Raw genomic sequence first — 27,512 nt, 5'->3', positions numbered from 1 at the left:
TATGGACTCACTACTAGAACGATTGCAGATGGAGGTGGGGAGTTCTGGGAGAGATGGGTCCATGGTGTCGCTATGGATTGGAGACGATCTGACAGCATAAGACAAGACATGACTTCCTATTCCACACCCACACATATGTCTAGGTTTTTTAAGGACTTCAAAAGTATAGCAGCTCTACTCCACTCTTTTTTGAGATTTCAAGCACTGCTGCTGCCTTTAAAGTTGTTCTCTTTATTTTAAAGTTAAGTCATTAATTTAGGAGTGAGTAGAATATTCCCTCTTCCAACAACCTGGATTGCTTAAATTCAGTTTAACTTATTAGCAAAGTTAAATGAGCGGCTTCCCCAGCTCAAAGGGCAGTCAATGGCTCAGGATAGATCTCTTCCAATAGTGCAGACATTTTGACCCATTTTGGACCTTTGGAAGGGGTTCAGTTGTGGGAATCCTAGACAGGACCAGTTTTCTTTCTCTCTTTGTCTCTGTCACTCTTACTCTCACTCACATACTCTCTCTTTGTCTCTCTCTCTCTCTCTCTCTCTCTCTCTCTCTCTCACACACACACACACACACACACACACACACACAAACACACAATCAAAGGGAAGAACAAGAGAGCAATTTAACTCCTAGAGGGACCAGAACAATTGAAGGAGTTATATCCCAAAGTGCACAAGTTCAGTCATGAGAATGATGGCTCAAGCCAAGCAGGAATGCTGAGCAGCACCTAATAATACCCTCTGGAATGCACTTGGGCTGTATATACAAATCCTATTTATGCCGTTGGCTTTCAAAGTCCCCAGATCCAGTCACCCGGCTTCCTTCTTAAGGTCCAGACTTGCTTGGAGAGGATGCCAGCATTCTGGCCGCTGAGCCTGGATCAGATCATCCCATGAGTTTGGGGAAATTACTCCACCTGTCGAGTGTTGGAGAGGAAACTGGGTTCTGGAAGAGCAGTAAGTGCCAGGGTCAGACCTGGCCTGGAGGGAAGAGAGCAGCTCTGGCCCCGAAGACTGGAAATGGGCCAGCAGCATCTTCTCTGCCTCCCTGCTTCCCTGCCTCACTGACAGCGTTTTCAACTCTACCCTTCAATTCTCATTACTCAAGAGTTTCTGCCCCAGCGTCCATTGGGGACACCATGTCCTTCTACCTGAGTGAAACGGCCAGTATGCTTTGTTCCAGAGGGCAAAGAGCTAGAGGAACCCTCCCCCTCTTTCCTCCCTGCTCCTTGCCATTCCCAGATCCCGCGGCTGCACCCCTAGAAGTGATGATGTTGATGATGGTATTTGCTAAGTGCTTACTATGTGTCAAGTACTGTCCTGGGTGCTGGGATAGATACAAGTGAATCAGGTTAGACATAGTCCCTGTCCTACAGGGGGCTTGCTCACAGTCTTATTCCCCATTTTACAGATGAGGTAACAGAAACACAGAGAAGTCAAGTGCCAGATATTGGTGCCATATTATGGAAACACTAGCCATTTGAAGGCCCTGCCACTCACTTCCAATAGAGCAGGCCCCGACTTAACTATTAGGCCCACAGAATCTCCATTCTAAAGGCAGCAAGAGAGACCATGTATTAAAAGATCAACAATCACCAGCCTCATCAGCTCCATGATTCTCACAGTCAACCTGGGAAATCCTCTCCACAACCCCAAAACAAAGTTAATCCTTTCCCTGGTATTCCCAAACTGTACAAAGGTCCTATTTCCGCTTGCCCTTTACCCTTTTGCACTGCCGAGATATTTTTAGATGGGGCATAGCAAAGCAGAAGTCATACCAGGAGTGGGAGGTGATACATGTCAGCCACAGTGTGCCACACCAATAAATCAATCAATGGAGCCTTTTCAGGGCATGTGCAGAGGATCCTTGTTGATAGTAGGCTGTGGGCTGATGCCTAGATTTTCCAGTGGATAAATTGGCCCTAGATGGAGGCTTGCAATTCACTTCTGCTTGCCCTCATTTTTGTGGGATTTTCTTGGCACATCCTTCCACTCCACTCTCTGCTCCACTACCACAGAAACAGGATTTACGGAGCAGAGTTGACACCTGGCCGGTTTCAGAGAATTCTGAGCTGAAGAGAAGCTAACCAGAGCCCCATCCACTCTTCTCTCCATGGATAATCTGTTTGTTTTGGTGGGTTTTTTTATGGTATTTGTTAAGCAGTTACTACAAGCCAGGTACTCTTCTAAATGCTGGGTGGATACAAGTTAGTCAGGTAGGATACAGTCCCTGCCCCCATGGGGCTCACGGTCTTAATACCCGTTTTACAGATGAGGTAACTGAGGAAAAGAGAAATGAAGTGACTTTCCCAAGGTTACACAGTAGACAAATGGAAGATCTGGGATTAGAACCCAGGTCCTTTTGACTCCCAGGCCCGTACTCTATTCTTGTCATGTTGTTCCTGTGCACAGCTCCACCAAGCCACCTAGCGCTAACTACATATTTTACGAGGGGCCATTCCACCAACCGTGGACCTCAAATCACCCTGCTAGTCTACCTCAAACTAACACAGAAGGGAAAGCAAGGCAGAGTCTCCTCTTCAGACTGCTCTGGGACTCCAGACAGTCACTGAATTCACACAAAGGTTCAGATTTACCCCTCCTCCTTAACTGTCTAATGCTTGGGCTTGATCAGAATTCCCACAGTCAACGTGCTGTGACCTTCGATCAGGGCCCGCCCACGCCGAACAGTCCGACAATCCTGAGACTGACAAGCAGACCCCTCTGATTCACCTGTAGGTATCTGGTTTCGCTAAATCAAGAAACCAACAACTACACCCACCCAGATGCATTTCATTTGGAATTTCAGCTCTACCAGGTAAACACTTCCTTAAAGTTGGAGCGATTTTCTTCAAAGAGCTTCATCCTCTATGGTGAAGGATGTGATAGGGAATTGTCCATAACAATAATAATAATAATAATAATAATGGCTGTGGTATTTGTTAAGCATTTACTATGTGCTGGGCACAGTACTAAGTGCTGGGGTGGATATAAGCAAATGAGGTTGGATACAGTCACTGTCTCACATGGGTCTCATAGTCTTCATCCCTATTTCACAGATGAGATATTGGAGGCACAGAGAAGTGAAGTGACTTGCTGAAGGTCATATAGAAGACAAATGGAAGAGCAGGGATTAGAACCCAGGTCCCTCCGACTCCCAGGTCTATGCTTTATCCACTAGACTGTGCTGCTTCTTCACTGAAGTGATGCTGTTATTTCTTTACGATGAAGGTGGAGTCACATCAACCTCTCAGTAATGCAGTGCATTCTGTGTGTTGGGATCCATCTACCCACTTCAGGGAGGCAAATACATCCTTAGGTGATAATTAGATATAGATTAGAGGAGCAGCGTGGCTCAGTGGAAAGAGCCAGGCTATGGGAATCAGAGGTCATGGTCCAACTCTGCCACTTGTCAGCTGGGTGACTGGGCAAATCACTTAACTTCTCTGTGCCTCAGTTCCCTCATCTGTAAAATGGGGATTAAGACTGTGAGCCTCACGTGAGACAACCCGATCACCCTGTACCTCCTCCAGCGCTTAGAACAGTGCTCTGCACATAGTAAGCTCTTAACAAATACTAACATTATTAAATATAAATATGAAATTCATTCTCTATACCTATACTTAGAGAAGCAGTGTGGCTTATTGGAAAAAGCGCGGGCTTGGGAGTCAGAGGACACGGGTTCTAATCCCGGTTCTCCAACTTGTCTGCTGTGCGACCTTGGGCAAGCCACTTAACTTCTCGTGCCTCAGTTACCTCATCTGTAAAATGGGGATTAAGACTGTGAGTCCCACGTGGAACAACCTGATTACCTTGTATCTATCCCAGCTCTTAGGACAATCCTTGGCACATAGTAAGCGTTTAACAAAGACCACAATAATAATAATTATTATTATAGATGTATTGAATGAATGAATGAATGAATGAATGTGACTTTGTGGCTTGTTTCTGCTGCCCCATACTGCCACGCCATATGCTATATTCTCCTGAAAGTACTAGTCTAAGGGCTCTGTCAAATGAAGGAAGTGGTGGCAGTTTGTTTTTTCCATTTTTTGAAATGGTATTTTTTAAATGGTGTTCGTTAAGTGCTTACTACATGCCAGGCGCTGTACTAAGCATTGGGGTAGACACAAGCTAGTCGGGTCGGACGCAGTCGACGTTCCATATGGGGCTCATGGTCTTCATCTTCATCTTACAGATGAGGTAACTGAGGCACAGAGAAGTGAAGCGAACTGCCCTGGGGAGAGGCCTCAGGTGGCGTAGGAAAGAGTCCCAGTGAGGGCGTAAAGGAAGCTGCGGTGGGAACGAATCAGTCTGTGGGAGGAGTGGCAAGAGAGCCAGCTCCCAGGAGCCTTGCTTCGCCACCCTCCTCTGGTTTCTCATCTGCAGATTCCTCCCGGTGTCTTCCCCAAAGCTCCCACTGGCTGGTTCATTTCTCAGTCTGGAGGTGCCCTTGGGTGGAGATTGGCAGGAGAGACGTCACTTGACCAGAAACCCCTGGTGCGGTATGGATGCTTCTGAAAAACTACCGATGCCTCTGTGGCAAATGCATAATACAGTGTTTGGCACTCAATAAATGCCATTTAAAAAAAATATGATATTTGCAAAGGGTTATGTGATAGGCAATTGATCGTATTTATTGAATGTTTACTGGGGGCAGAATACCGTACTAAGCAGTTGGGTGAGTACAATATAAGAGAGTTGGTAGACACATTCCCTGCCCTCAGTGACCTTAGTCACTGGGACAGATACAAGCTGATCAGGTTGGACACAGTCATGTCAACTTGGGACTCACAGTCTTAATCCCCATTTTACAGATGAGGTAACTAAGGCACAGGGAAGTGAAGTGACTTGCACAAGGTCACACAGCAGACATGTGGCAGAGCTGGGATTAAAACTCAGGCCCTCTGACTCCCTTGCCTGTGCTCTTTCCACTAGGCTATGCAGTTTCTCACTGACTGATTGATTGGGATGAATGGCAAACAACCAGATTTACTCAAGACCTTTTACTGTTGGGCTTGGTAGACACAAATCCCACCAAGGGACAAGACCATGTTTAATTCCCACCTCTTTATTCTCTTGTCACACTTAGCACAGGGCTCTGCATACAGTACTGCTGTCTTCTCTGCTTCCCAATGTGAGAGCCCCTTTGTCTCATCTGTACATCTCATGTTCAGGAGAGACCACTCCTATATACCAGAAACAGAGAGCTCTTCACATTTTTCTTCCATAAGAGGGTGGGTCTGGGGGTTTGCTAAAGAGCAAGGTGTGACACTCAGTAAGGCCACAGTCAACAGTCAATCATGGATATGTTTTACTAAATTTATTCAATCTGTCACTAAATCCTGTCAGTTCGACCTTCACAACATCATTAAACTCTGCCCTTTCCTTTCCATCCAAACTGCTGCCACGTTAATCCAATCACTAATCCTATCCCGCCTTGATTACTGTATCAGCCTCCTTGCTCACCTCCCTGCCTCCAGTCTCTCCCCACTCCTCACTATACTTCACTCCGCTGCCTGGATGATTTTTCTACAAAAATATTCAGAACACGCTTCCCCACTCCTCAAGAAGCTCCATTGTTTGCCCAATCACCTCCCCACAGAACCGAAACTCTTCACTATTGGCTTTTAAGAACTCAAATACCTTGCCCCCTCTTACCTCACCTTGTTATTCCTCTACTACAACCCAGTCTGCATATTTCATTACTCTAATGCTAACCTCCTCACTGTACCTCCATCTTGTCTATCACACCACCGACCTCTTGCCCACCTCCTGCCTGTGGCCTGGAACCTCTCCCTCCTCAAATCCAACAGACAAATACTCTCCCAACCCTTCAAAGCCTTATTGAAGGAACCTCTCCTTCAAGAGGCCTTCTCTGGCTAAGCCATCCTTGTCTCTTCTTCCACTCCCTTCTACATCACTCTGTCTTGTTCATTCCCCCTCCCAGCCCCACAGCACTTATGTACATGTCTGTAATTTATCTATTTACATTAATGTCTGTCTCCCCCTCTAGACCTTAAGCTCGCTGTGGGCAGGCAATATGTGTTTTATTGTTATACCGTACTTTCCCAAGTGCTCAGGTACAGTGCTCTGCGCTCAGTAAGTGCTCAGTAAATACAGTTGACTGACTGACATGCTTTACTATCCCCCTTGAGAGACACACCCTGTGGGCCTGTCCAATGGGGCAAAAAAATACAGCCAGACTAAGAGTCTCTAGGATAATTGCTTCCTGGTAATTAATAAAGGGGGTATATAGAGCCCTCCCTTTAATTCCTTCCCCAACTGGGTTAGGCCCTCCCCTCCGGTAAATGATGAGCCCAAAATTAGAATCTCAAAAGAAATGGGTTAGCATTCAAGCTCCGGCACTGCCCTTGGCAGGGTGGCACCAAAGTCAGGAGAGGGAGGTAAACACGAGGAAACAATTCCGAACTGGGAGTCGGGAGACTTGGGATGCAGTGCTAGTTCTGGCCCTGGAGGTAAGAGAACTGTGGGCAGGCTTCGTGGTGGAGAGATTTGTGTGCAAGATTGCTTAATGGATTATTTGAGTCAAAGTTTGGTTTGCAGAAAGAAAAGTTAAGGATGTTAAAATATACATCCCCAAACATTAGGATGCATGTTAAGAAGCCTTGGCCTAGTGGGAAGAGCATGGCCCTGAGAGTCAGAAGGACCTGGGTTTTAATCCTGGCTCCACCACTTGTCTGCTATGAGACCTTGGGCAAGTCATTTCACTTTTATATGCCTCAGTCACCTCATCTGTAAAATGGGAATTAAAACTGTGAGCCCCATATCAGTCAGTCAGTCATGTTTATTGAGAGCTTATTGTACGCAGGGCACAGTACTAAGTGATTGGGAGAAGACACTATAATAATATAACACATTCCCTGCCCACAATGAGGACGTGAAATGTGTCCAACCTGATTAGCTTGGAAGGGCAATCACCGAGCAAGCCCCCTTTGGGGTCACTGCTGGAAATAGAAGACTGGGCGGCAAGGATTACTGGTCAGGTTCAGTGTGGCTATTACATAGGACTCTGACATTTGCAAAGCACGAGACTGGGAAACTGGGATGCTCATCCCAGTTTAGTCATGGACCTTGGGAAAGGCAGTCTATACTTCACTTTCCTCATTTGCAAAATGAGAATAATAGCACCTACCTCTGCCCCCCTTGCTAGGATGTTGGGAGGACAACTGAGATTAAAAATGGGAGAGTGATTTGGAATATTCAGTGAAGGAGTCAGTCCTACTGAGTCCGAGCTAGGGGGATGAGGACATTGAGCATCTGTGTGCAGAAAAGTGGAGATGTTGCAGAGGCGAGGGAATGCATGTCTGTCCCCCAGGTATGCCCCAGGTTGCCACATCCATGTCTTTTTTTTGCCAGAGTTCAAATGCAGCCAAGGTCCATTTTATGGTATTTGTTAAGTGCTTACTATGTACCAGGCACTGTTCTAAACGCTGGGGTAAATACAAGATAATCGGGTTGGACACAATCCATGTCCCACATGGGGCTCACAGCATTAATCCCTGTTTCAGAGATGAGGTAACTGGGGTACAGAGAAGTTAAGTGACTTGCCCAAGGTCACACAGCAGACAAGCGGCAGAGCCAGAAGTAGAATCCAGGTGCTCTGACTCCAAGTCCCGTGCTGTTTCCCACCAGGCCATTTGGGGACATAGACAGGGGGACAGAGATACTACTGAAACTCTGCTGCCTACATAACTTCCATTGTTCTCCCCACCTCCTCCAGCCTTCTCACAGCTCTTCAAAGTGCCCCCAGAGAAGTGTTGGGGGAGAAGTGGAGGAGGGAGCAGCTCAAACAGCTAAACACTAGAAAACAAAGGTTATTTTCCCATCTCCGATTCTGAGGGGTCACCGAAAGCCTCCTTTCCCAACTTGGAGGGTTGTAGAGATTTGCCAGTAGAAAATCTCTGAAAATAGAATGAAGTAAAGGACTCTGCACTTTTTTAATTGGTCAGTTAGTCAATCATATTAAGTGCTTACTGTGCACAGAGTACTGCACTAAGCATTTGGGAGAGTACAGTGCAACAGCATTGGTAGACACATTCCCTGCCCACAGCCAGCTTACAGTTTAGAGGAGGCCAAGGCTTTCTTGGGAGACAAAGAGACAGTGACAGGCTAGGGGGCGGGTATTTATTTATATTAATGTCTGTCTCCCCCTTTAGACTTCCAGCTCGTTGTGGGCAGGAATGTGTCTGCATGTTGGGGTACTCTCCCAAGTGCATAGTAGAGTGTTTTTCACACAGTAAGCACTCAATAAATACAATTCAATTGAACTGAAGAGATTCCAGACCAAGAAGAGAACCAATTCCAGGCAGTCTCTCACCCTGTGCCCTTTCTTTCAGTCCTTTGACCTTTGGGTTCCCCAACACAAAGTTGTCCATTAGATTGTAAGCTCCTGGAAGGCAGGTAACGTGTGCTATGCTTCCACTGTATGAAAATAGCAATAATAATTGTGGCATTTGTAATTGTTATTATTATTATTATTATTATTGTTATATTTGTTAGGTGATTACTATGTGCCAAGCTCTGTTTTAAGCAATGGGGTGAATAAAAGTTAATCAATTCAGACACCGCCCAAGTGGGACTCACAGCCTAATTAGGAGGCTATTGAATTCCCATTTTACAGATGAGCAAATTGAGGCACAAAGAAGGTAGAAGTAACGGAGCCCAGGTCCTCTGATTCCCAGAACTGTGTTCTTTCCACTAGGCCATACTGCTCCTCTAGCCTTTTATTACAGTGCTCTGATCTCAGGAGGGGCTCAATTAATATTATTGATTGAAAGATCATCCAAGGAACCAGCTCACAACTCCACAGGAAAGTTAACAAGATAAGTTGGTGCAGTCAGAATAGTTCCCTGGGGCAAGTTATACAAGTTAGAATTCTTCCAACTCCTTCGCCTCACAGAAGATGGTAGAACAACAAATGTCCTATGTGTCAGCTGTTTAGGTGGCTGTGATCCACTATGGCTATTTTGGTGCCTGCAGGAGAGTGTCTAGAGCCCCAGAGCATCCTGGGAGGGCTGACAAATGCATTTCTCGGAGCAAGGAACCAGGCAGGGAATGGAAAAGAACAGAAATACAGGTCCTTCAAAGTGCAGCCACATGGTTGATCAAAGATCTTCCCATGGTTGCCCTCTCAGTCTGTGCTACTCACCTCTTCCGCTTCCCTGTGATCCTGAAGATGAAACGCTGGGAGCAAGCAGCCCTCTAAGAGCAGAACCACAAGTTCTTCTAAAAGACTGCAGTGTCAGCATTGTAGTCACGGGACAAAAACCAGTGATTCTTCAGCAAGACAGAGAAAGGAACCCTGGACAACTCTCCCCCTTCCCCTACCCCGCCCCATTGCTGACCAACCACAAGAGCCAACATGAAACAGAAAGCTGCTTGGATCGAAATCCCAACGAGATTTCCTGCACCCCAGGAGAGGGAGAACAGGAACCAAAACAAATGTTGTTTCTTCATGATCCTGAGCAATGTCTCCAATCCGTTTCAGGAATAGGAGAGACTGAGTGTCTGGTAAAATGCAGCCTCTTGCTGTCACTCCATACCAACTTAACTCTCTTCTGTCTCACGCACTTCTCCCCAGGCACAGCTATTGTTTTCCTCACAGGTGCAGAAGCAAAAGGCCAGGGGAGCCTTTATTCTCCCACATCCTGAACTGTGTGACAATGGTAGAGAAAGACTACTGAGACATGTGAAGCCAAAAAGTTCCAGATGTGGGATTTGAACTCATATCTGAAATCAGAGAAGCAGTGTGACCTAGTGGAAGGAGCAGAGGCCTGAAAGTCAGAGGACCTGAATTCTAATCCAGATTCACCACTTACCTGCTGTGTGATCTTGGATGAGTCACTTCACTTCACTTTTTTGAGGCTCAGTTTCCTCAACTGTAAAATAAGGCTATGATACCTGTTCTCCTTCCTACTTAAATTGTGGGCCCCATGTGGGACAAGTACTGTCTCTGACCTGATTGTCTTATATCTACCACTGGGCTTAGTACATTTCTTTGGATCATGTTTCCCATTTTTCAGGAACCTCCAGTGGTTGCCCATCCGCCTGCATGTCAAACAGAAACTCTTCACCATTGGCTTTAAAGCACTCAATCACCTGGGCCCCTCCTACCTCACCTCACTATTCTCCTACAGCCGAGCCCACACACTTCACTCCACTAATGCCAGCCTTCCCACTGTAACTCAATCTCATCTATCTTGCTGCTGACCTCTCACCCACATCCTGCCTCTGACTTGGAACAGCCAGCCTCCTCATACAATTACTCTCCACCTTTTCAAAGCTTTATTGAAGGCACATGTCCAAGAGGCCTTCCCTGACTAAGCTCCCTTGTCCTTTTCTTCAACTCCTTTCTGCATCTCCCTGGCTTGCGCCCTTTATTCATCCCTACTCCCAGCCCCACTGCAATTCTGTACATATCTATAACTTATTTATTTCTATTAATGTCTCTCTCTCTCTGCCTCTAGACTGTAAATTCATTGTGGGCAGGGAATGTGTCTGTTATTGTACTCTCCTAAGTGCATAGTGCAGTATTTTGCACACAGTAAGCGCTCAATAAGTACGATTGACATAGTAAGCACTTAACAAATACCACAGTTATTATTATATATCAGCTTTGTGCCTAGACATGGTGGGCAGACTTGTAAGAGTTTAAGACAGATGGTAAACTCCTTGAGGGCAGGGATTGGGTCTACTGTACTCTCCCAAGCTCTTAGAATGTGCTCAGAACACAGTAAGCGCTCCACAGAGGCCACTGATTGATTTGACTGATTAGAATTTTTTGCCTCTCACCAATTTATAAGAGGTACAAACACTGCAGTGCTGCAGGCACTGATCATTTCCATTTCTTATGGAAATTGAGAGGCTGGGTCCAGGACCAGAAGCCTTCCCCACACATCAAACCATGTGGGATAGAAAGGAATAGGTCTGGTGCATCCCTAACAGAAGGTCAAGAATGTCGAGGGCAAAGAGTAGGCCCACCCTGGAGTTTCATTTCCTAGGGACCAAGAGATACATAGATAGCAGTAGAAATGACTCCTCGCACGTTTCCCTAGGCTTTGCTCCTCTGAGCCTCCAAGCACTTCCTGCATCTTCCCTCCTCCAATGAGCACTGAGGTTACATCCGGACACTGGATTGTCTGCTCCCTTCAGTCTGGACTGTGAGGGTTGGGGAACCAGATCCTTGCCAAAGCAGAGGTACATGGGGCATTTGCAGCGTAGCATGACCTGGTGGATAGAGCATGGGCCTGGGAGTCAGAAGGACTTGGGTTCTAATCCCGACTCAGCCACCTGTCTGCTGTATGACTGTGGGCAAGTCGCTTCACTTCTCTGTGCCTCAGCTCCCTCTTCTATAAAGTGGGATTACGACTGTCAGCCTCATGTGGGACAGGGACTGTGTCCAACCTGATTGGTTTGTATCCAGCTCAGCGCTTAGTACAGCGACTGGCACATAGTATGTGTTTAACAAATGCCACAGTTATTTTATTTATTTATTATTTATTATTGTCTGCCACCGGCATGCCTAAGCATCACAGGGTGGTCTCGCACAACACCCCCAGAACGCCCAGCATAGAAGCGAGGAGGGGAGGCATGGGCGTGAGGCAAAGGGGAACTACTGCCATCCACATGCTGCTGTTGCCTCTGTTACTGCAGCTGAGAACTATAACTAATAGAGAAGAAGGCAGGCAGACAGACACATTACTGGGGAGAATGGGGTCTGAGTTGCTGCTCCCATCCACAGCTCTCCTCTTGCACTCTGCTATCATCACTGACCACCTGAACGGTGGAGATGAAAAAAAGTAGCAGGAAAAATGTGGGAGTCTTGATTGCCATGGTTGTGGTCCTAATGGAGATGCTCTTATGCCACATCTACAGATATATGCGAAGGAAAGAGCATGCTAATTCTGTTTTCCTACCATCCTGGTCAACCTTATTGGTCTTGGAAAAAACCTGCAGCTTCCCCTCTGAGCTGAGTCCCTGGCCATATTCACATCTAAAGCAGCCAAAGAAGGAAAGTGGAAAGTGAGCCACCTCCCAGTTAGGGGCACCCCTGTGACTGAATGTTCCTGCCCGGCTAACGGCCTCTGGGTGTGTTCTAGCCTACTACTTATTTGCCCCTCACATGAAACTCAAAAAGAAGCTCATAAAACAAGCATTTCCTTTCATTCCTGCACGGAAACAACACACTGAGTAGTTCCCGGTGGTTCCAAGAAGACTTAGACAGATTTTCCTTCCAAATGAAGGCAACTGGGTACCATGTATAAATGAGATGAGACAATGGAACATAAATAGCCAAGGGCAAGACAATGGACTTAGATTCCTAGACCTTTCCTTTACAACCAATTCAGTTTGTTCCTCTTCAAGAGCTGCCCTACAATCAGCAGGATAACTTAGATCATGGAGAAAAATTGGCTCTGAACCTGAACTTTCCTAACATGGACTGTATTTTATATTTATATCAACCAGGAAAATAACTACTTGCCAAATGTCTAAAAGCAAATGGCCTTGGGCTTGAAAAAATCAAATATTCTCCAACTTTCCCTTTCATTCATTCATTTGTAGCTTGTGTTGAGACCCTTTTGTGCACATAAGGTACATAAAAGGTACAGTCCCCGCTCTCAAGGAGTTTTCAACCTGTTCTTCAAACTCACTTTGGGTATTGCTAACCTTGGAGAGCAGTAGATGGAAGTGAGGATTGTTCAGAGAGGAGGGGGATGGCATTAGCATGGCTTAGTGGAAAAAGCACAGGTTTGGGAGTCAGAGGACGTGGGTTATAATCCTGGCTCCACCATATGTCTGCTGTGTGACCTTGGGCAAGGTGTTTAACTTCTCTGTGCCTCAGCTACCTTACCTGTAAAATGGGGATTAAGACTGTAAAACCCACGTGGGACAACCTGATTACCTTGTACCTACCCCAGCATTAGAACAATGCTTAGCACCTAGTAAGCACTTAACAAATACCATTATTATTTACTATTGTGAGAAAAGTGGGAGAGGCCAATTCAGTTCAAATCTAAATGATCAAAAAAAATGTGGGGAGAGCCATGTCGGCTTGGAAAACTCCCTGTCAGGCTGATTTCCATATCTCCCTTTTCTGAAAAAATGCAAGATGCTTCATAAATGTCACTTTTCCACTCAGCCATGATATTTCTCAAAAAGTGAGGAAATGCAAATACCTAAGCTTCTCCTAATGTTTAACTCAGCAATGCTGGCACTCAGTGTGCACCCAAAAGATCACACTAGGACTCTGCTCTGTAATGCAAAAATAAACACACACACACACAGAGAACATGGGTACATTAATGTGGCTGGATGTTTTGATTGTTTTCTAACTTCAGGTCACTTTAGTAACTACTCTGGTTTCATGTTTTCAAGCCAGATTTGTAATTTACTTTCAGATTTTTAGGAAAAACAATGGTGTTAATGGTGAAAGAAAAGGAATAGAATTGGACTGCTGTCTTTTGGCTCCACCAACAGAGAGGATATTTAATAGTCTTTTTTTTTTTTCTGTCCACTCTTCCAAAAACGGCACAGAAACCAGGATTGAATGAAACCCCACTTGATTTATGCCCTGGTAAGAAGCCTGTTCCTTTGGAGACTTGAAAGCTCCCATTCTCCTAGGAGAAGTCCCCAAAGTATATCGGCGCTACTGGAACTGAGTCATGAACATCCATAATCACACCATCTGGGAAAATGTTTCGGTGGGACTGAGAAACTGAATTGCCTCTGAAACGAAATTCATTCCTGACAAACCCTCACACACATTCCAGGAGCCCTGGATGTACCTGAAGGGGATAGGTTTATTTTGCGTGTTGTGTACTAAAGGTGGTGCCTGTTTGCTTCCAACTTTTACCCCCACACCCACCCAAGTCACGTTACTCAAGTCCCAAAATCGGATGAGCAGAGTAAGATCAAACTTTCCACCTGGTGGCGGAGAGGAATGGAATGGAAATTCACTTTTTGGGCAGAACTGGAGTATGGAAAGTTTCATCCAAAAAGAGACTCTTCTCCCAAAACTGTAAAAAGGGGATTTAATACCTGCTCTCCCTCCTACTTAGACTATGAGCCCCCTGTGGGATAGGGACTGTATCCTATCTGATTGATTTGTATCTACCCCAGTGCTTAGAACAGTGCTTGACTCATAGAAAGAGCATAACAAATCCCATGATGAATAAATTAATTAATTAATCAATTAAAATTCCAACCAAGAGAAGAGAAGCTTAAATGCCCTGGAGTGTTCTGGATATTTGTAAAGCCTTTTCTGATTGCAAAGGGCTTTCTAGTTATTATCCAACACTGGAGGTGAGAAAGGAAGGAAAGAAAGCCGGAAGAAAGCTAATTATTCCACAAGGGCTTTGAGTCACTGAAGCCTCTGCGGGACTATATACCCCATCCTGGGGCCCCAGCCAACAAGAGTGGACAGAAAAGACTGTGAGCCCCATGTGGGACATGTACTGTGTCCAACCTGGTTGGTTTGCATCTACTCCAGCGCTTAGTACAGTGTCTGGCACATTGTGAGTGCTTTAACACATACTATTAAAAAGAAAAAAAGAAAAAGAAAAGAGTCTCTGAATCCGATAAAGTGCCCCTGGAGGGTCAAAAACAGGTTTAGTACTGGCAGCTTCGTTAAGTCCCAGCCTGGATACTGTTTTGAAATTTAACTATAGATCCCAAGATCTGGCCCTCCAGGACAGACCACCACAAGATACCAACCACCCTGTCAGTTGACCCCCCCCAGATGAGAAATTCGGTCATCGAGTCAGAGATGTCAAAGCCAAAGTCATAAACCCCAGGATGTTTAGGGCTGATGAAAGATATGGGCTTCCCTGGAGGGAGCAGTGTGGCATAATGGAAAGTGCACAGGCCTGGAAGTCAGAGGACAGAGCTCTGGCACTCGTCTGCTGTGTGACCTGGGGCAAGTCACTTAACTTCCCTGGGTCTCAGTTTCCTCATCTGCATTTATGGACTTATCTGTAATTTATTTATATTAATGTCTGTCTCCCCTTCTAGACTGTAAGCTAATTATGGGCAGAGAATCTGTCTGTTACATTGTTATATTGAGCTCTCCCAAACGCTTAGTTCAGTGTTCTGCTATGGTAAGCTCTCAGTAAATATGACTGATTGATTAGGGATTAAATCCTACTTCCTGCTATTTAGACTGTGAGTCCTATGTGGACTGTGTCCAGCTGATTCATTCAATTCATTCAGTTATATTTATTGAGTGCTTACTGTGAGCAGAACCCTGTACTAAGCACTTAGCAGTGTACTAAAATGATTATCTTGCATCTACCCCAGCTCTTAGAACAGTGCTTGAAACCTAGTAAGTGCTTAATAAGTGTCAGTATTATTGCTGTGATTATTGGCGTTAGGTTGATACAGACGAGTTCTGAGCACAGTTGAATTTCCCTAGGGACGTGCCATTGTAGGGAAATAGAGGGGAGGGTTTCCCGTCTGTTCTGCCCTTTCCCTCCCTATCCTCAGCGTCCCTCCTTGTCCTCAGGGTGTCCTCCCCCCCAAATACACACAGACACACAGACATACGCACAGACCGAGAGGTGACCACTCTGTCTTGACACTTACCTGGTTCCCAAAGACGGCAAAGGAGCAGGCCGTGGAAACCTCATTCGAGCCAAACCAGACGGAGGCGATGCGGGAGGGCATCCCCAGAATGAAGACCTGAGCGACCGAGCAGATGACCTGCCCCACCATGGTGACGGGGAAAAGGTGCGGCTTCAGGCTGCCCACTTTCACCCAGGCGCCCAGGCAGTTCAGGGCAGAGCCCAGCAGGGCGATGAGGCGGAGGCCCCTCTTCTCCAGCAGCCAGGCCACGGGGAAGAGTAGCGGGATGTAGGTGAGCATGTAGCACATGGACAGCCAGTCGATGGCAAAGGAGGATACCCCGTAGAAGCGCATGAAGATGTTGTTGATGGCCCCATACTGGATCCACTGGAAGGCATTGCTCAAGGAGTAGGAGCTGAAGAGCAGCACCACCACCCAGCGCCTCTTGGACAACCGGATGGCATTAGGGTCCTTGGGGGCCGCTTCCTCGGGTGATCCCGAAGCCTGCCTTGACCAGGGCTCCTGCCGGGGTGCAGCTCCAGGCTCCCCTTTCTCCATCTTCCCCCTCTCGCCCCCCAAATCCCAACCCAGCCCTTCTCCAAGGGGTGTCTAGGGGATGAGGCTTGCCCCCAGCCTGGCTGGGTCCCACCTCCAGGGCTGTCCCAGTCTGACCCTGCCACCCCCTCCTCCCTCCTGTCTATCCCGAAAGGAGAGGGGCAATCACTTTCCCCCCGGTACCTGACCTCTCTGTTTGCTGCTGGCGTTTCTGCTCCCCGGTCACCCCGCCAAGGGACCCCGTCCCCGTCCCTGTCCCGTCCCCATCCACGTCTTTCCCGGAGCTCCGGGACTCCTGGCTTCTGCAGCTGAACTTCGGGCGCTCCTCCCACACGACTCTGCCCTCTGCCAACTCCTCCTCCTTTTTCTCCTCCTCCTCCTCCTGTCCCTGCCCACCGTCCTCCTTCCCCCCGGCGCGGTCCCCGGAGTGGCCCATGGAACCCAGGCGTGCCCGCCCTCCCGTCCTCAGCTGCGAGGACAGCGAGCAGGGCCGGGGTCCGGATCGCAGTCCCCCCGCCCCCCGGCAACAGTCCGGACTCGGTCCGGTCCCGGAGGAAGGCAGAGGTTGGAGCCGGAGCGGGAGCCGCACTGTCCGAGGGAGACCGAGGGGCAGACACCCCCCCACCCCCACCGAATTTCTCGGGTCGGGGGTCCCGCAGCCCCCCACCCTGGAGACCATCAGTCCATCTACCCCAGGATCTATCAGGACCCCCTACCCCGAAGCTCATCAGTCCTCCCTCTCCAGGGTCCATCAGCTCCCCCTACCCTGGAACCCATCATCCTTTTTATCCCGGAGTCCACCAGCCCCCCATCCCGGAGACCATCAGTCCATCCACTTCAGGTTCTGTCAGCCCCCCTACCCCGGAGCTCATTAGCCTCTCTGTCCCAGGTCCATCAACACCCCCCCCAACCTTGGAGACCATCCACCCCCCTACCCCAGAGACCATCAGCCCTCTCACCCTGGAGACCATCAATCCATCCACACATCCACTTTGGTCTGTCAGCCCCCCTACCCCGAAGCCCATCAGTCCTCCCGCCTCAGGGTCCATCAGCGCCCTCTACCCTAGAACCCATCATCCTCTTCGTCCCAGAGTCCATCAGCCCCCCAACCCTGGAGTCTGTCTGCTCCCCCCCCCCCCCCCGGAGACCATCAGTTCATCCACTCCAGGGTCTGTCAGCTCACCTATCCAGGAGCCCATCAGCCCCACTGCCCCAGGTCCATCAGCACCCTCCTACCATGGAGACCATCAGTTCAAACACCCCAGAGACTGTCAGCACCCCTACCCTGGAGTCCATCAGTCCCCCACCCTGGAAACCATCAGTCCATCCACCCCAGGGCCTGTCGGCCTCCCTACCCCAGAGCCCATCAGTCCCCCTGCCCCAGGGTCCATAAGCACCCCCCCTACCCAGGAACCGCTCCTCCTCTTTGCCCCGGAGTCCACCAGCTTCCCTATCCTGGAGACCATCAGTCCTCCCACCTAAGGGTCTGTCAGCCACCCTACCCAGAGCCGATCAGCCCCCTGCCCCAGGGTCCATCAGCACCCCCCTACTTCAGAACCCATCATCCTCTTTGCCCCAGAGTCCATCAGCCCCCCGACCTCAGAGTCCGTCCCCTCCCCTGCCCCACGGTGACCATCAGTCCAACCACCCCAGGGTCTGTCAGAGTCCCTGCCCTGGAGCCCATTAGAAGCTCAGAAAAGGTAAGTGGCTTGACCAAAGTCATGCAGCAGGCAAATGGCAGAGCCGGGATTAGAATCCAGGTCCCCTCAACTCCCAGCAGACCTGTTCTGTTTCCACTAAGCCACTCTGCTTCTCCAGCTGCTATCCATTCTCCCCAAATATCTGTTCAGCGAAGTGTGATGTGACAAACATCACCTCGATATTAGTAGACAGAGTGCACTCCAGGGCTTCATTTTGAACTTGTCTTTGCCACCAGATATTAAGGGTGACACAAAGGTGGCACTGATGAATCTGTCCTAGAAAAAGAAAAAAGGGAAAGTCCAGGTCTCACAGTCATATAGAAGCCTGGAAAATACAGTTATTCTTCAAACCTTCCGTTTGGTTGGAAACTTGGTGCCATGAAAAAGCCCCACTCTGCCTCTATGTTGACCTGTTGCCACCTTATGTCAATGGACAGTGTGTTGTCTTGAGAGCAGAGTTCTGGGGTAGCATTTCATTCTATTCCTGATAGGAATCCTTGATATATGGAAAGCTAATCAGATGCTGGCTGCTACATAACCTTTGTCCACTCCCACCAGAACAACACACAGAATCTTGATATTGCTGTGAGATTCTACCTCATTTTATCCCTAATTCTTAGGCTGTAGGTCTTAGGGAGAAGCTGGAAACTCTAGAGCAGTTTATAGCTCAAGCTCTGGTTGAGGAGCTGGTAAAACCAGTAGTTATCTGGGTAGCCTGAGGTACAGAAACTTTCAAGTCTCCTGAGCTTCATTATCTCCATTTCTAAAACAGGGGCCCATATTCAGTGTTCTTCATTCAGTCAATCAGTCGATCGTGTTTATTGAATGCTTTACTGGGTGCAGATCACTGCACTCAACTCTTGGAAGAGTACAATATAGTATAACAGACACGTTCCCTGCCCACAGTGAGTTTACATTCTAGAGGCGGGAGATAGACATTAACATAAATAAATTGTAGATATGTATATAAGTGCTTTGGGGTTGGGATGGGGGGATGAATAAAGGGAGCAAGTTGGGAGGTGCAGAAGACAGTTGAAGAATTGAAGTAAAGGGAGTTGAAGAAAAGGAAAAGAGGGATTAGTCAGAGAAAGCTCTTGGAGATGTACCTTCAATAAGGCTTTGAAGTGGGGAAGAGTAATTGTCTGTCGGATATGAGGAGGGACGAGTTGCAGGATGTGGGTGAGAGGTAGGCGGAGAGATGGATGAGATCGAGGTAGAGTGAGAAGGTTAGCTTTAGAGGAGTACAGGTTGCGGGCTAGGCTGTAATAGGAGAGTAGCAAGCTGAGGTTAGAGGGGGCAAAGGGATGGAGTGCAGTAAAGCTGATGGTGAGGAGTTTCTGTTTGATGCAGAGGTGCATGAGCAACCACTGAAGGTTCTTGAGGAGTGGGGTATCATGGCCTGAACTTTTTTTAGAAAAATGATCCAGGTAGCCAAGTGAAGTGTGGACTGGAGTGGCAAGGGACAGGAGGCTGGTCAGTCATCAAGGAGGCTGATATAGTAATCAAGGCAGGATAGGATAAGTGCTTGGATAAATATGATAGCAGTTTGGATGGAGAGAAAATGGAGGATTTTAGAGATGTTGTTAAGGTATCCAAATTACCTCCCCTTGATGACCAAATTGATGCTCTCAACACTACTCTCTCTACTGAACTCCATTCACTCGCCCATCCCATCCCTTCGACCATCTCGTACCAATAGCAATAACAATGTTGGTATTTGTTAAGCGCTTACTGTGTGCAGAGCACTGTTCTAAGAGCTGGGGTAGATACAGGGCCATCAGGTTGTCCCACGTGAGGCTCACAGTCTTAATGCCCATTTTACAGATGAGGTAACTGAGGCATGGAGAAGTTAAGTGACTTGCCCACAGTCACATAGCTGACAGGAGGCAGAGCTGGGATTCGAACCCATGACCTCTGACTCCCAAGCCTGTGCTTGGGAGTACCACCACTGTCCCACAGCACTGGATCTTCTGCAGTCTGCCTTCTTCGCTCTTCTGCATGAGCCACAGAGCACTGTTGGTGGAAATTAAGTATCAGGCTATCAACCACTTCAAGTTTACCTTCTCGTGCTTTCACTCTGCTCCCTTCTCTATCGGGCAAAATTATTTCTCCACCCTTATTGACACGCAGGCCTTTTGCCCTCGCCAGTTGTTCCAAACATTTAACTTCCCCCTCAGGCCCCTTGTCCTCCACCTCCCTCATCCCATGTCCCCAGTGACTTGGCCACACACTTTATTAGGAAAATTCACACTAACAGGCATGATCTCCCTAAAATCTCCATTGCCCCTCCTCAGTCCCTCCCCACTCCTGCCCCCTCTTCAGCTCTCCCACCTTTCCCAGTAGCATCTCTAGAGGAGACCTCTGCCTGCTCTCAAAATCCACCTTCTCCACCTGTGCATCCGACCCCATTCCTTCACTTCTTATCAAAGTATCAAAATACTTACACCCTCCCTTCCTAACAGCCATCTTCAACTGTTCACTCTCCAATGGCTTCTTCCCCACCGCTTTCGAACATGCCCATGTCCCTCCCTTGACCCACGACTCCCTCCAGTTATCACTCCACCCCCTCCTACCATTCCTCTCCAAACTCCTAGAGCAAGTTGTCTACACCCATTGCCTCAAATTAGTCTCCTCCAATTCTCTCCTTTATCCGCATCAATCTGGCTTCCATCCCCTCCTCTCCATAGAAACAGCCCCCTGAAAGGTCACCAGTGATCTCCTTCTAGCCAAATCTAACAGCCTCTACTCCATCCCAATTCTCCTTGACCTCTCAGCTGCCTTAGACACTGCTGACCACCCCCTTCTCTAGGAAACAGTTTTCAACCTTGGCTTCACTGACACTAACACTGTCTTCTCCTGGTTTTCCTCTTGTCTTTCTGAATCAGAATCCTTCATGGGCTCCTCCTCTGCTGCCCACCCCCTACTGTGGGGGCCCCTCAAGGCTCAGTTCTGGATCCCCTTCTATTCTCCATCTATGCCCACTCCCTTGGAGAACTCACTCACTCCCATGGCTCAAACTACCCCCTCTATGCAGATTATTCCCAAATCTACATCTCCAACCCTGACCTCTTTCCCTCTCTGCAGCCTCATATTTCCTCCTGCCTTTAAGACATCTCTACTTGGATGTTCTCCCATCACCTCTAACATAACAAATCCAAAACAGAACTCCTTATTGCCCTACCCAAACCCTATCCTCCCTGTAGACGGCACCAGCATCCTTCCTGCTTCACAAACCTGTGACCTTGACATTATCCTTGACTCCTCTTTGTCATTCAACCCATGTATTCAATCCATCACTAAATCCTGTCAGTCCCACCTTCACAACATCACTAAAAGCCACCCTGTCTTTTCCATCCAAACTGCTACCATGTTAACATAATCACTCATCCTGTCCCACCTGGACTACTCCATCTACCTCCTTGCTGATTAACCAGCCTCCTGTTTCTCCCCACTCCAGTCCATACTTCGTTTTGCTGCCCTGATCATTTTTCTACAAAAACGTTCAGGACATGTTTCCCCACTCCTCAAAAAACTCCAGTGGTTACCCATCTACTTCCTCATCAAACAAAAACTCCTCACCATTAGCTTTAAAGCACTCAATCACCTCATCTCCTCCTACTTTACCTTGCTACTTTCCTACTACAACCGAGCCCAAACATTTCACTCCTCTAATGCTAACCTTCTCTCTGTGCCTCGATCTCATCTATCTCGCTGCCGACCACTTGCCTAAGTCCTACCTCTGGCCTGTAACACCCTCCCTCCTCAAATCCGACAGACAATTACTCTCCCTGCCTTCAAAGCTTTATTGATGGCACATCTCCTCCAAGAGGCTTTCCCTGACTAAGCCCTTCATTCTTCTTCTCCCCCTTCCTTCGGTATCACACTGACTTGCTCCCTTTGTCCTCCCCCACTCCCAGCCTACAGCTCTTATGTACATATCTGAAATTCATTTATTTACATTAATGTCTGTCTCCCCTTGTCTAGATTGTGAGCTCGCTGTGGGCAGGGAACATGTCCGTTTATTATTGTGTCATATTCTCCCAACCACTTAGTACAGTGCTCTGCTTACACTAAGCGCTCAATAAATACCATTGAATGAATGAATGAATGAAAGGTTGAATTGACAGGATTTAGTAATGGACCAAATATGTGTTCCTCTCAGGAATCCAGGGAGAAAAGCAAAATTAAACAATTGTGAAGAGAACATTTGCTGAAGTAAATTTGTCACCACCTCCAGGTATTCATAATTTTGGGGAGAGGCAGTAGGAAATCTGGAACAGCCTCCTCACTGGCAAATCTCACCTCCCCCTCTAGACTGTAAGCTCCTTGTGGGCAGTGATTGTGTCTACCAACTCTATTGTACTGTGCTTTCCCATGCACTTAGTACAGTATGTGCTCAGTAGATACCATTGATCGATTGATTGAATGAAATCCTAGTCTGACCGTTTGACAATTTTAAGAAAAAATCCAAGAACATTATAATCATAACTATTGGAACAAAAACATTCTAAGGAAATGTGACAGGAGGGCAGATAAGGCCCACTGTGCTCAGCATTGATGTGACAGCAAAGCTGTCAAACCTGGGAACATAAGCAAATGCAATTCAACCTGCCTAGCACGTACTCTTGCGTCTGAGATGATCTGGTTGCCTCAAATAGCTGAATCGGCCACTTCATCAGTAATAACAGGGATAATAGTAAAAAAAATAATTATAATCTTTCTTAAATACTTACTATGTGCCATGAACTGAACTAAGCACTGGGGTAGATGAAAGATAATCAGGTTGGACTTAGCCTCTGGCCCAGGGGGGACAAGAAGGGGAATTTTACAGATGAAGAAACTGGGGCTCAGAACTACAAATGAGGTGACTTGCCTAAGGTGGCACAGCAGGCAAGTGGCAGAGCAAAGATTAGATTTATGCTGTTATCTAATTTCCATCAGATATCTCCTCCCCTCTTCTTTCCCCCTCCCTCCAGGCTTGTATCTCCTCCTGCCTTCAGGACATCTCCACCTGGATGTCTGCTCGCCACCTTAAACTCATCATGTCCAAGACTGAGCTCCCTATCTTCCCTCCCAAACCCTGTCCTCTCCCTGATTTCCCTGTCACCGTGGATGGCACTACCATGTTTCCCATCTCATGGGCCCGCAACCTTGGGGTTATCCTTTACTCTGCTCTCTCATTCACCCCATACATCCAATCTGTCCCCAAAACCTGCTGGTCTCATTTTCACAGTATCGCCAAGATCCACCCTTTCCTCTCCATCCAAACTGCTACCTTCTGGTACAAGCTCTCATAATATCCTGACTGGATTACTACATCAGCCTCCTCTCTGATCTCCCATCCTCCTGTCTCTCCCCACTCCAGTCTATTCTTCATTCCACTATCCGGATCATCTTCCTACAGAAACACTCTGGGCAGGTCACATCCCTCCTCAAAAACCTCCAGTGGTTGCCTATCAATCTTCGCATGAAACAAAAACTCCTCACTCTTGGCTTCAAAGCTCTCCATCCCCTTGCCCCCCTTACCTCACCTCCCTTCTCTCCTTCTACAGCCATCCTGTCCACTCCGCTCCTCTGCCGCTCACCTCCCCACTGTCCCTCATTCATGCCTGTCCTGCTGTCGACCCCTGGCCCAAGTCCTACCACTGACCTGGAATACCCTCCTTCCTCACATCAGCCAAACTTACTCTCATCCCCTCTTCAAAGCCCTACTGAATGCTCACCTCCTCCAGGAGGCCTTCCCAGACTGAACCTCCCTTTCCCTCTGCTCCTCCTCCCCCCTCCGCCAATTCCCTCTACTCCCTCCCTCTGCTCTTCCCGCTTCCCCTCCCACAGCACTTGTGCATTTAATTTATCTTGATGGTGTTGTTTTGTTTTGTTTTGTTCTATTTTGCTTTGCTGTCTGTCTCCCTTGTTTAGACTGTGAGCCCGTTATTGGGCAGGGATTGTCTATCTTTTGCCGAACTGTACATTCCAAGCGCTTAATACAGTGCTCTGCACATAGTAAGCGCTCAATAAATGCTATTGAATGAATGAATGAATATTTGTATATATTATTTATTACTCTATTTATTTTGTTAATGATGTATATATATCTATAATTCTATTTATCTTGATGATATTGACGTCAGACTACTTGTTTTGTTTTGTTGTCTGTCTCTCCCGTTTAGACTGTGAGCCCGATGTTGGGCAGGGACTGTCTCTATCTGTTGCTGAATTGTACATTCCAAGCACTTAGTACAGTGTTCTGCACGTAGTAAGCGCCCAATAAATATGATTGAATGAATGAATCAGATAGTGTAGAAAATGAACCTTAGAATATTGTTGGTTGGTAATTCATCACTTCCAAGCCCAGGGCAATTGCTACTAGGCTTCCTCTCTCCAGACACCGAGGAGAGCTGCCAACATAGTCAGTCAATCATATTTATTGAGCACTTACTGTGTGTAGAACACTGTACTAAGCACTTGGGAGAATAGAATATAGCAGACATGTTCCCTGCCCCCCGTGAACTTACAGTCTAGATGTGGCTCATGAAGTTCCAAGATGGATTAGGAAGGGCCACTCCTTGAATGTCCCCCCTCCCCACAATGGCCTTGGCCTCCAGCAGGTTCCCAATAACAATAGCAGCAACAAAAATAATAATAATAATTGTATTTGTTAAGCACTTACTATGTGCCAAGTCCTGAGGATGATACAAAATATTCAGGTTAGACACAGACCCTGTGGAGCTTGCAGACTAAGCAGGAAGAAGAATGGGATCTTGGAGCATGGCTATGAGACAACAGGGTCTCAGCCCCTTTTTGGGGCAAGTGAGGCTCTCATAGTTTCAACCAAGCCAGGGGAATTCCTTGACTCTCCCTTCCTCCCTCCCTCTCCCTTCCCTCAGGATTTTCCCAGGTCTGTAATACAGGGACCCACATTAGGGAAGCCCGTTGTCATCCAAGAGACTCCGGTGGGAGCAGGGCTGGTATTCTCTGGCACCTGCCGTCTTCAAATCTGTCTGGAATTTCAGAAACCCTCAGCACAAGCAACAGGTTTGACCTCAGAATAACTGGTGGACAACTTTAAAGTTCGAGATCGGGGCAGCTTTTTAATTCTGAGGAAGAAGAAGAACCATCAGAGAGGTCTGAATAAAGGAGTAGTGTAATTAAAGCAGTGAGCATGAAAATACTAAATGACAAATAAGCTGAATTAATCTAGATAACAGAGTACTGATTTATCTGATCCCACAGCCCTGCTGTCGGTTCAAGGGAATGAACACGGCTCTGGGAATCAGAAGATGGGGGTCTGCTGGGGCTGGGCCATAGTAGTGATGGGCTCTGAACACTGAGGACATTCTGCAAGGTGGACAGGCCCAAAACAGGAATCCTGAAAAAATGGCTGGTTAATGTGAGAGGGGAAGACACAGCGGCTACCATGGCAACCTCCTGTTGGGACATGGTGCTACAGAACAGTATCGCCACTATGCTAAAGTCACTTCGGCCATAAATAGATCCTGCACGTAAACAATCTTTGGTTGCACCTCACAACACACTGCACCCTGCCCCCCTATTCTCTCTTTTCTCTCTGTGCCCCAGCAGGAACACAACTGGCAGGGATGAGAGAGTGCGAAGGACCCTACGTAAACCACTATGACTATAATCAGTTCCTTCCACAAGGTTCTCAGTCCCAAACTCTCAGGATCCAAGGTCTTTCATCAACTCTGATGGACTACTCCATCATTTGACTGTGAATACAGCCGCTTTGGGTTGGAGTCTTCACCTGTACCACTTCTCTGAAGCCCGTCGATTAGACTGTAAGCCTGTCAGTGGGCAGGGATTGTCTCTATCTGTTGCCGAATTGTACATTCCAAGGGCTTAGTACAGTGCTCTGCATATAGTAAATACTATTGAATGAACTTAGTAAGAGCACCTCTGGTGGCAGAATCCTGACTTTTGTGATAATCAGCATCCAGGGGACTACTGAAGCCTTAGTGGCAGCAGAATTGGGGGCCTCGGGGCCCCAGAGAAAACAGACTAGCATGGGGCTGCCCCTCGGGAGACCCTCCCCACTGCACATTGTTGCCAGGGCAGTAGGGAAAGGTTTTCTTCCCACTTTCCACCATGACATTCACCCTCAGCAGCCACGGCCACCAGCCACTTTTCAGTGGCTCGGGTATTACTCTCCTGCCTTCGAAGCCTTCTTAAAGGCCCATCTACTCTATAAGGCCTTCCCTGACTAAGTCCTCCTTTCCTCTTCTCCCACTCCCTTCTGTGTCCCCCTGACCTGCTCCCTTTATTCATCCCCCCTCCCAGTCCCATAGCACTTATCTACATATATGCAGTTTGTTTATTTAAATTAATGTCTGTCTCCCCCTCTAGACTGTAAGCTCGTTGTGGGCAGGGAATGTGTCTGTTTATATTGTACTCTCCCAAGTGCTTAATGCAGTGTTTTACACACAATAAGCGCTCAATAAATATGATTGACTGACTGACTCCTGTTGCTCCCTCTAGTGTCCACTCTGGTTACCCAACCGTAGTCCCGTCCAAGCGCCTCGGTTAAATTGCATCCAGCCAGTGTTCACATCCCTGCCTTCCACCCAGCCAGGATTTCAGCCTCCAAATTGGGAAATTGCTTCAGTATCGTTTGAAACCGTTGTCACCAAACCCATCTGCAGATTCTAAGACGTAGTCTTTCCTGATAAACCGTGTTCGGTCCCTTGACGATTTTCCTCTTTTCTGTTCCAGATCTCCAACAGGTGCAGTTTTTGTGTGCATTGTTTGTGTTTAAATTTATTCTTCCCACTTGCATAGAAAATGGGGAGGTAACCTGAGCCCTAAATCTTATCTTCCACTGTCCCCCACCGGGAGGTGACCACCTGAGAATCTTCATGTTGGAGCAGCATAGCCTAATGGAAAGAGGCCTGGGGAGTCAGAGGACCTGGGTTCTAATACAGGATTTGCCACTTGTTTGCTTTGTGACCTTGGGTAGGTTTCAACTTCACTGGGCCTCAATTTTCTCAACTGTAAAATGGGGAATCAATATCTGTTCTCCCTCCTACTTAGACTGTGAACTCCCTGTGGGACAGGGCCTGTGGTTTTTATTTTTTAATTTTTTATTGCTTTTTTTAAATGGCATCTGTTGAGCCATCACTGTGTGTCATGAACATGGCTAAGTGCTGAGGTAGATATAAGCTAATCAAGTTGGACACAATCCATGTTCCACATGGGACTTACAGTCTTAATCCCCATTTTACCGATGAGGTCACTGAGGCATAGAGAAGTTAAGTAACTTGCTCAAGGTCACCAGCAGACAAGTAGCAGATCCGGGATTAGAACCCAGGTCCTCTGACTCCCAGGCCCATGCTCTTCCCCTAGGCCACACTGCTTCTGTGGATTGTGCCCAACCTGATTAATTCACATCTACTCCAGCACTTTAAACAGGGCTTAACACACGATAAACATTTAAAAATATAATAATAATGGAGTTACCCACTGAGGATGACCCAGGAGCCTTGTTCCTGAAGTCTTTGAGATCCTGCCCAAAGTAATCTGTGTGGTACCACTTGCCCTCTCTCGCCCTTTTCACTAGTGTTCCTTCTGGGGGCATAGAATGAGCGGTCAGAAATGTGGCACAATGTGAAGTAGACAGGTAGGTTTTTACATGCAAAACTTGTTCTTGACAAAAGGGAAGACCTCA

At 47.4% G+C, this 27,512-nt stretch overlaps 1 protein-coding gene across 2 annotated transcripts in view; it reads right to left on the bottom strand.

Moving 5' to 3' along the window:
* The window catches only part of FLVCR2 (FLVCR heme transporter 2), a 69,240-nt gene extending 52,781 nt beyond the window's left edge, over nt 1-16,459 (bottom strand). For both annotated transcript variants that reach the window (XM_007666421.4, XM_029073836.2), the window contains exon 1: nt 15,600-16,459. In XM_007666421.4, the coding sequence (XP_007664611.3) occupies nt 15,600-16,136 (537 nt within the window). In that variant the 5' untranslated portion in view covers nt 16,137-16,459. The remainder of the gene's footprint in view (nt 1-15,599) is intronic.
* Nucleotides 16,460-27,512: the final 11,053 nt, after the last annotated feature.

Source organism: Ornithorhynchus anatinus, chromosome 1 (genome assembly GCF_004115215.2).
Source record: "Ornithorhynchus anatinus isolate Pmale09 chromosome 1, mOrnAna1.pri.v4, whole genome shotgun sequence".
In the NCBI taxonomy this organism is placed as follows: Eukaryota; Metazoa; Chordata; class Mammalia; order Monotremata; family Ornithorhynchidae; genus Ornithorhynchus; species Ornithorhynchus anatinus.
The sequence above is the reverse complement of the archived record's forward strand: the minus strand, read 5'-3'. Positions and strand labels throughout refer to the sequence as shown.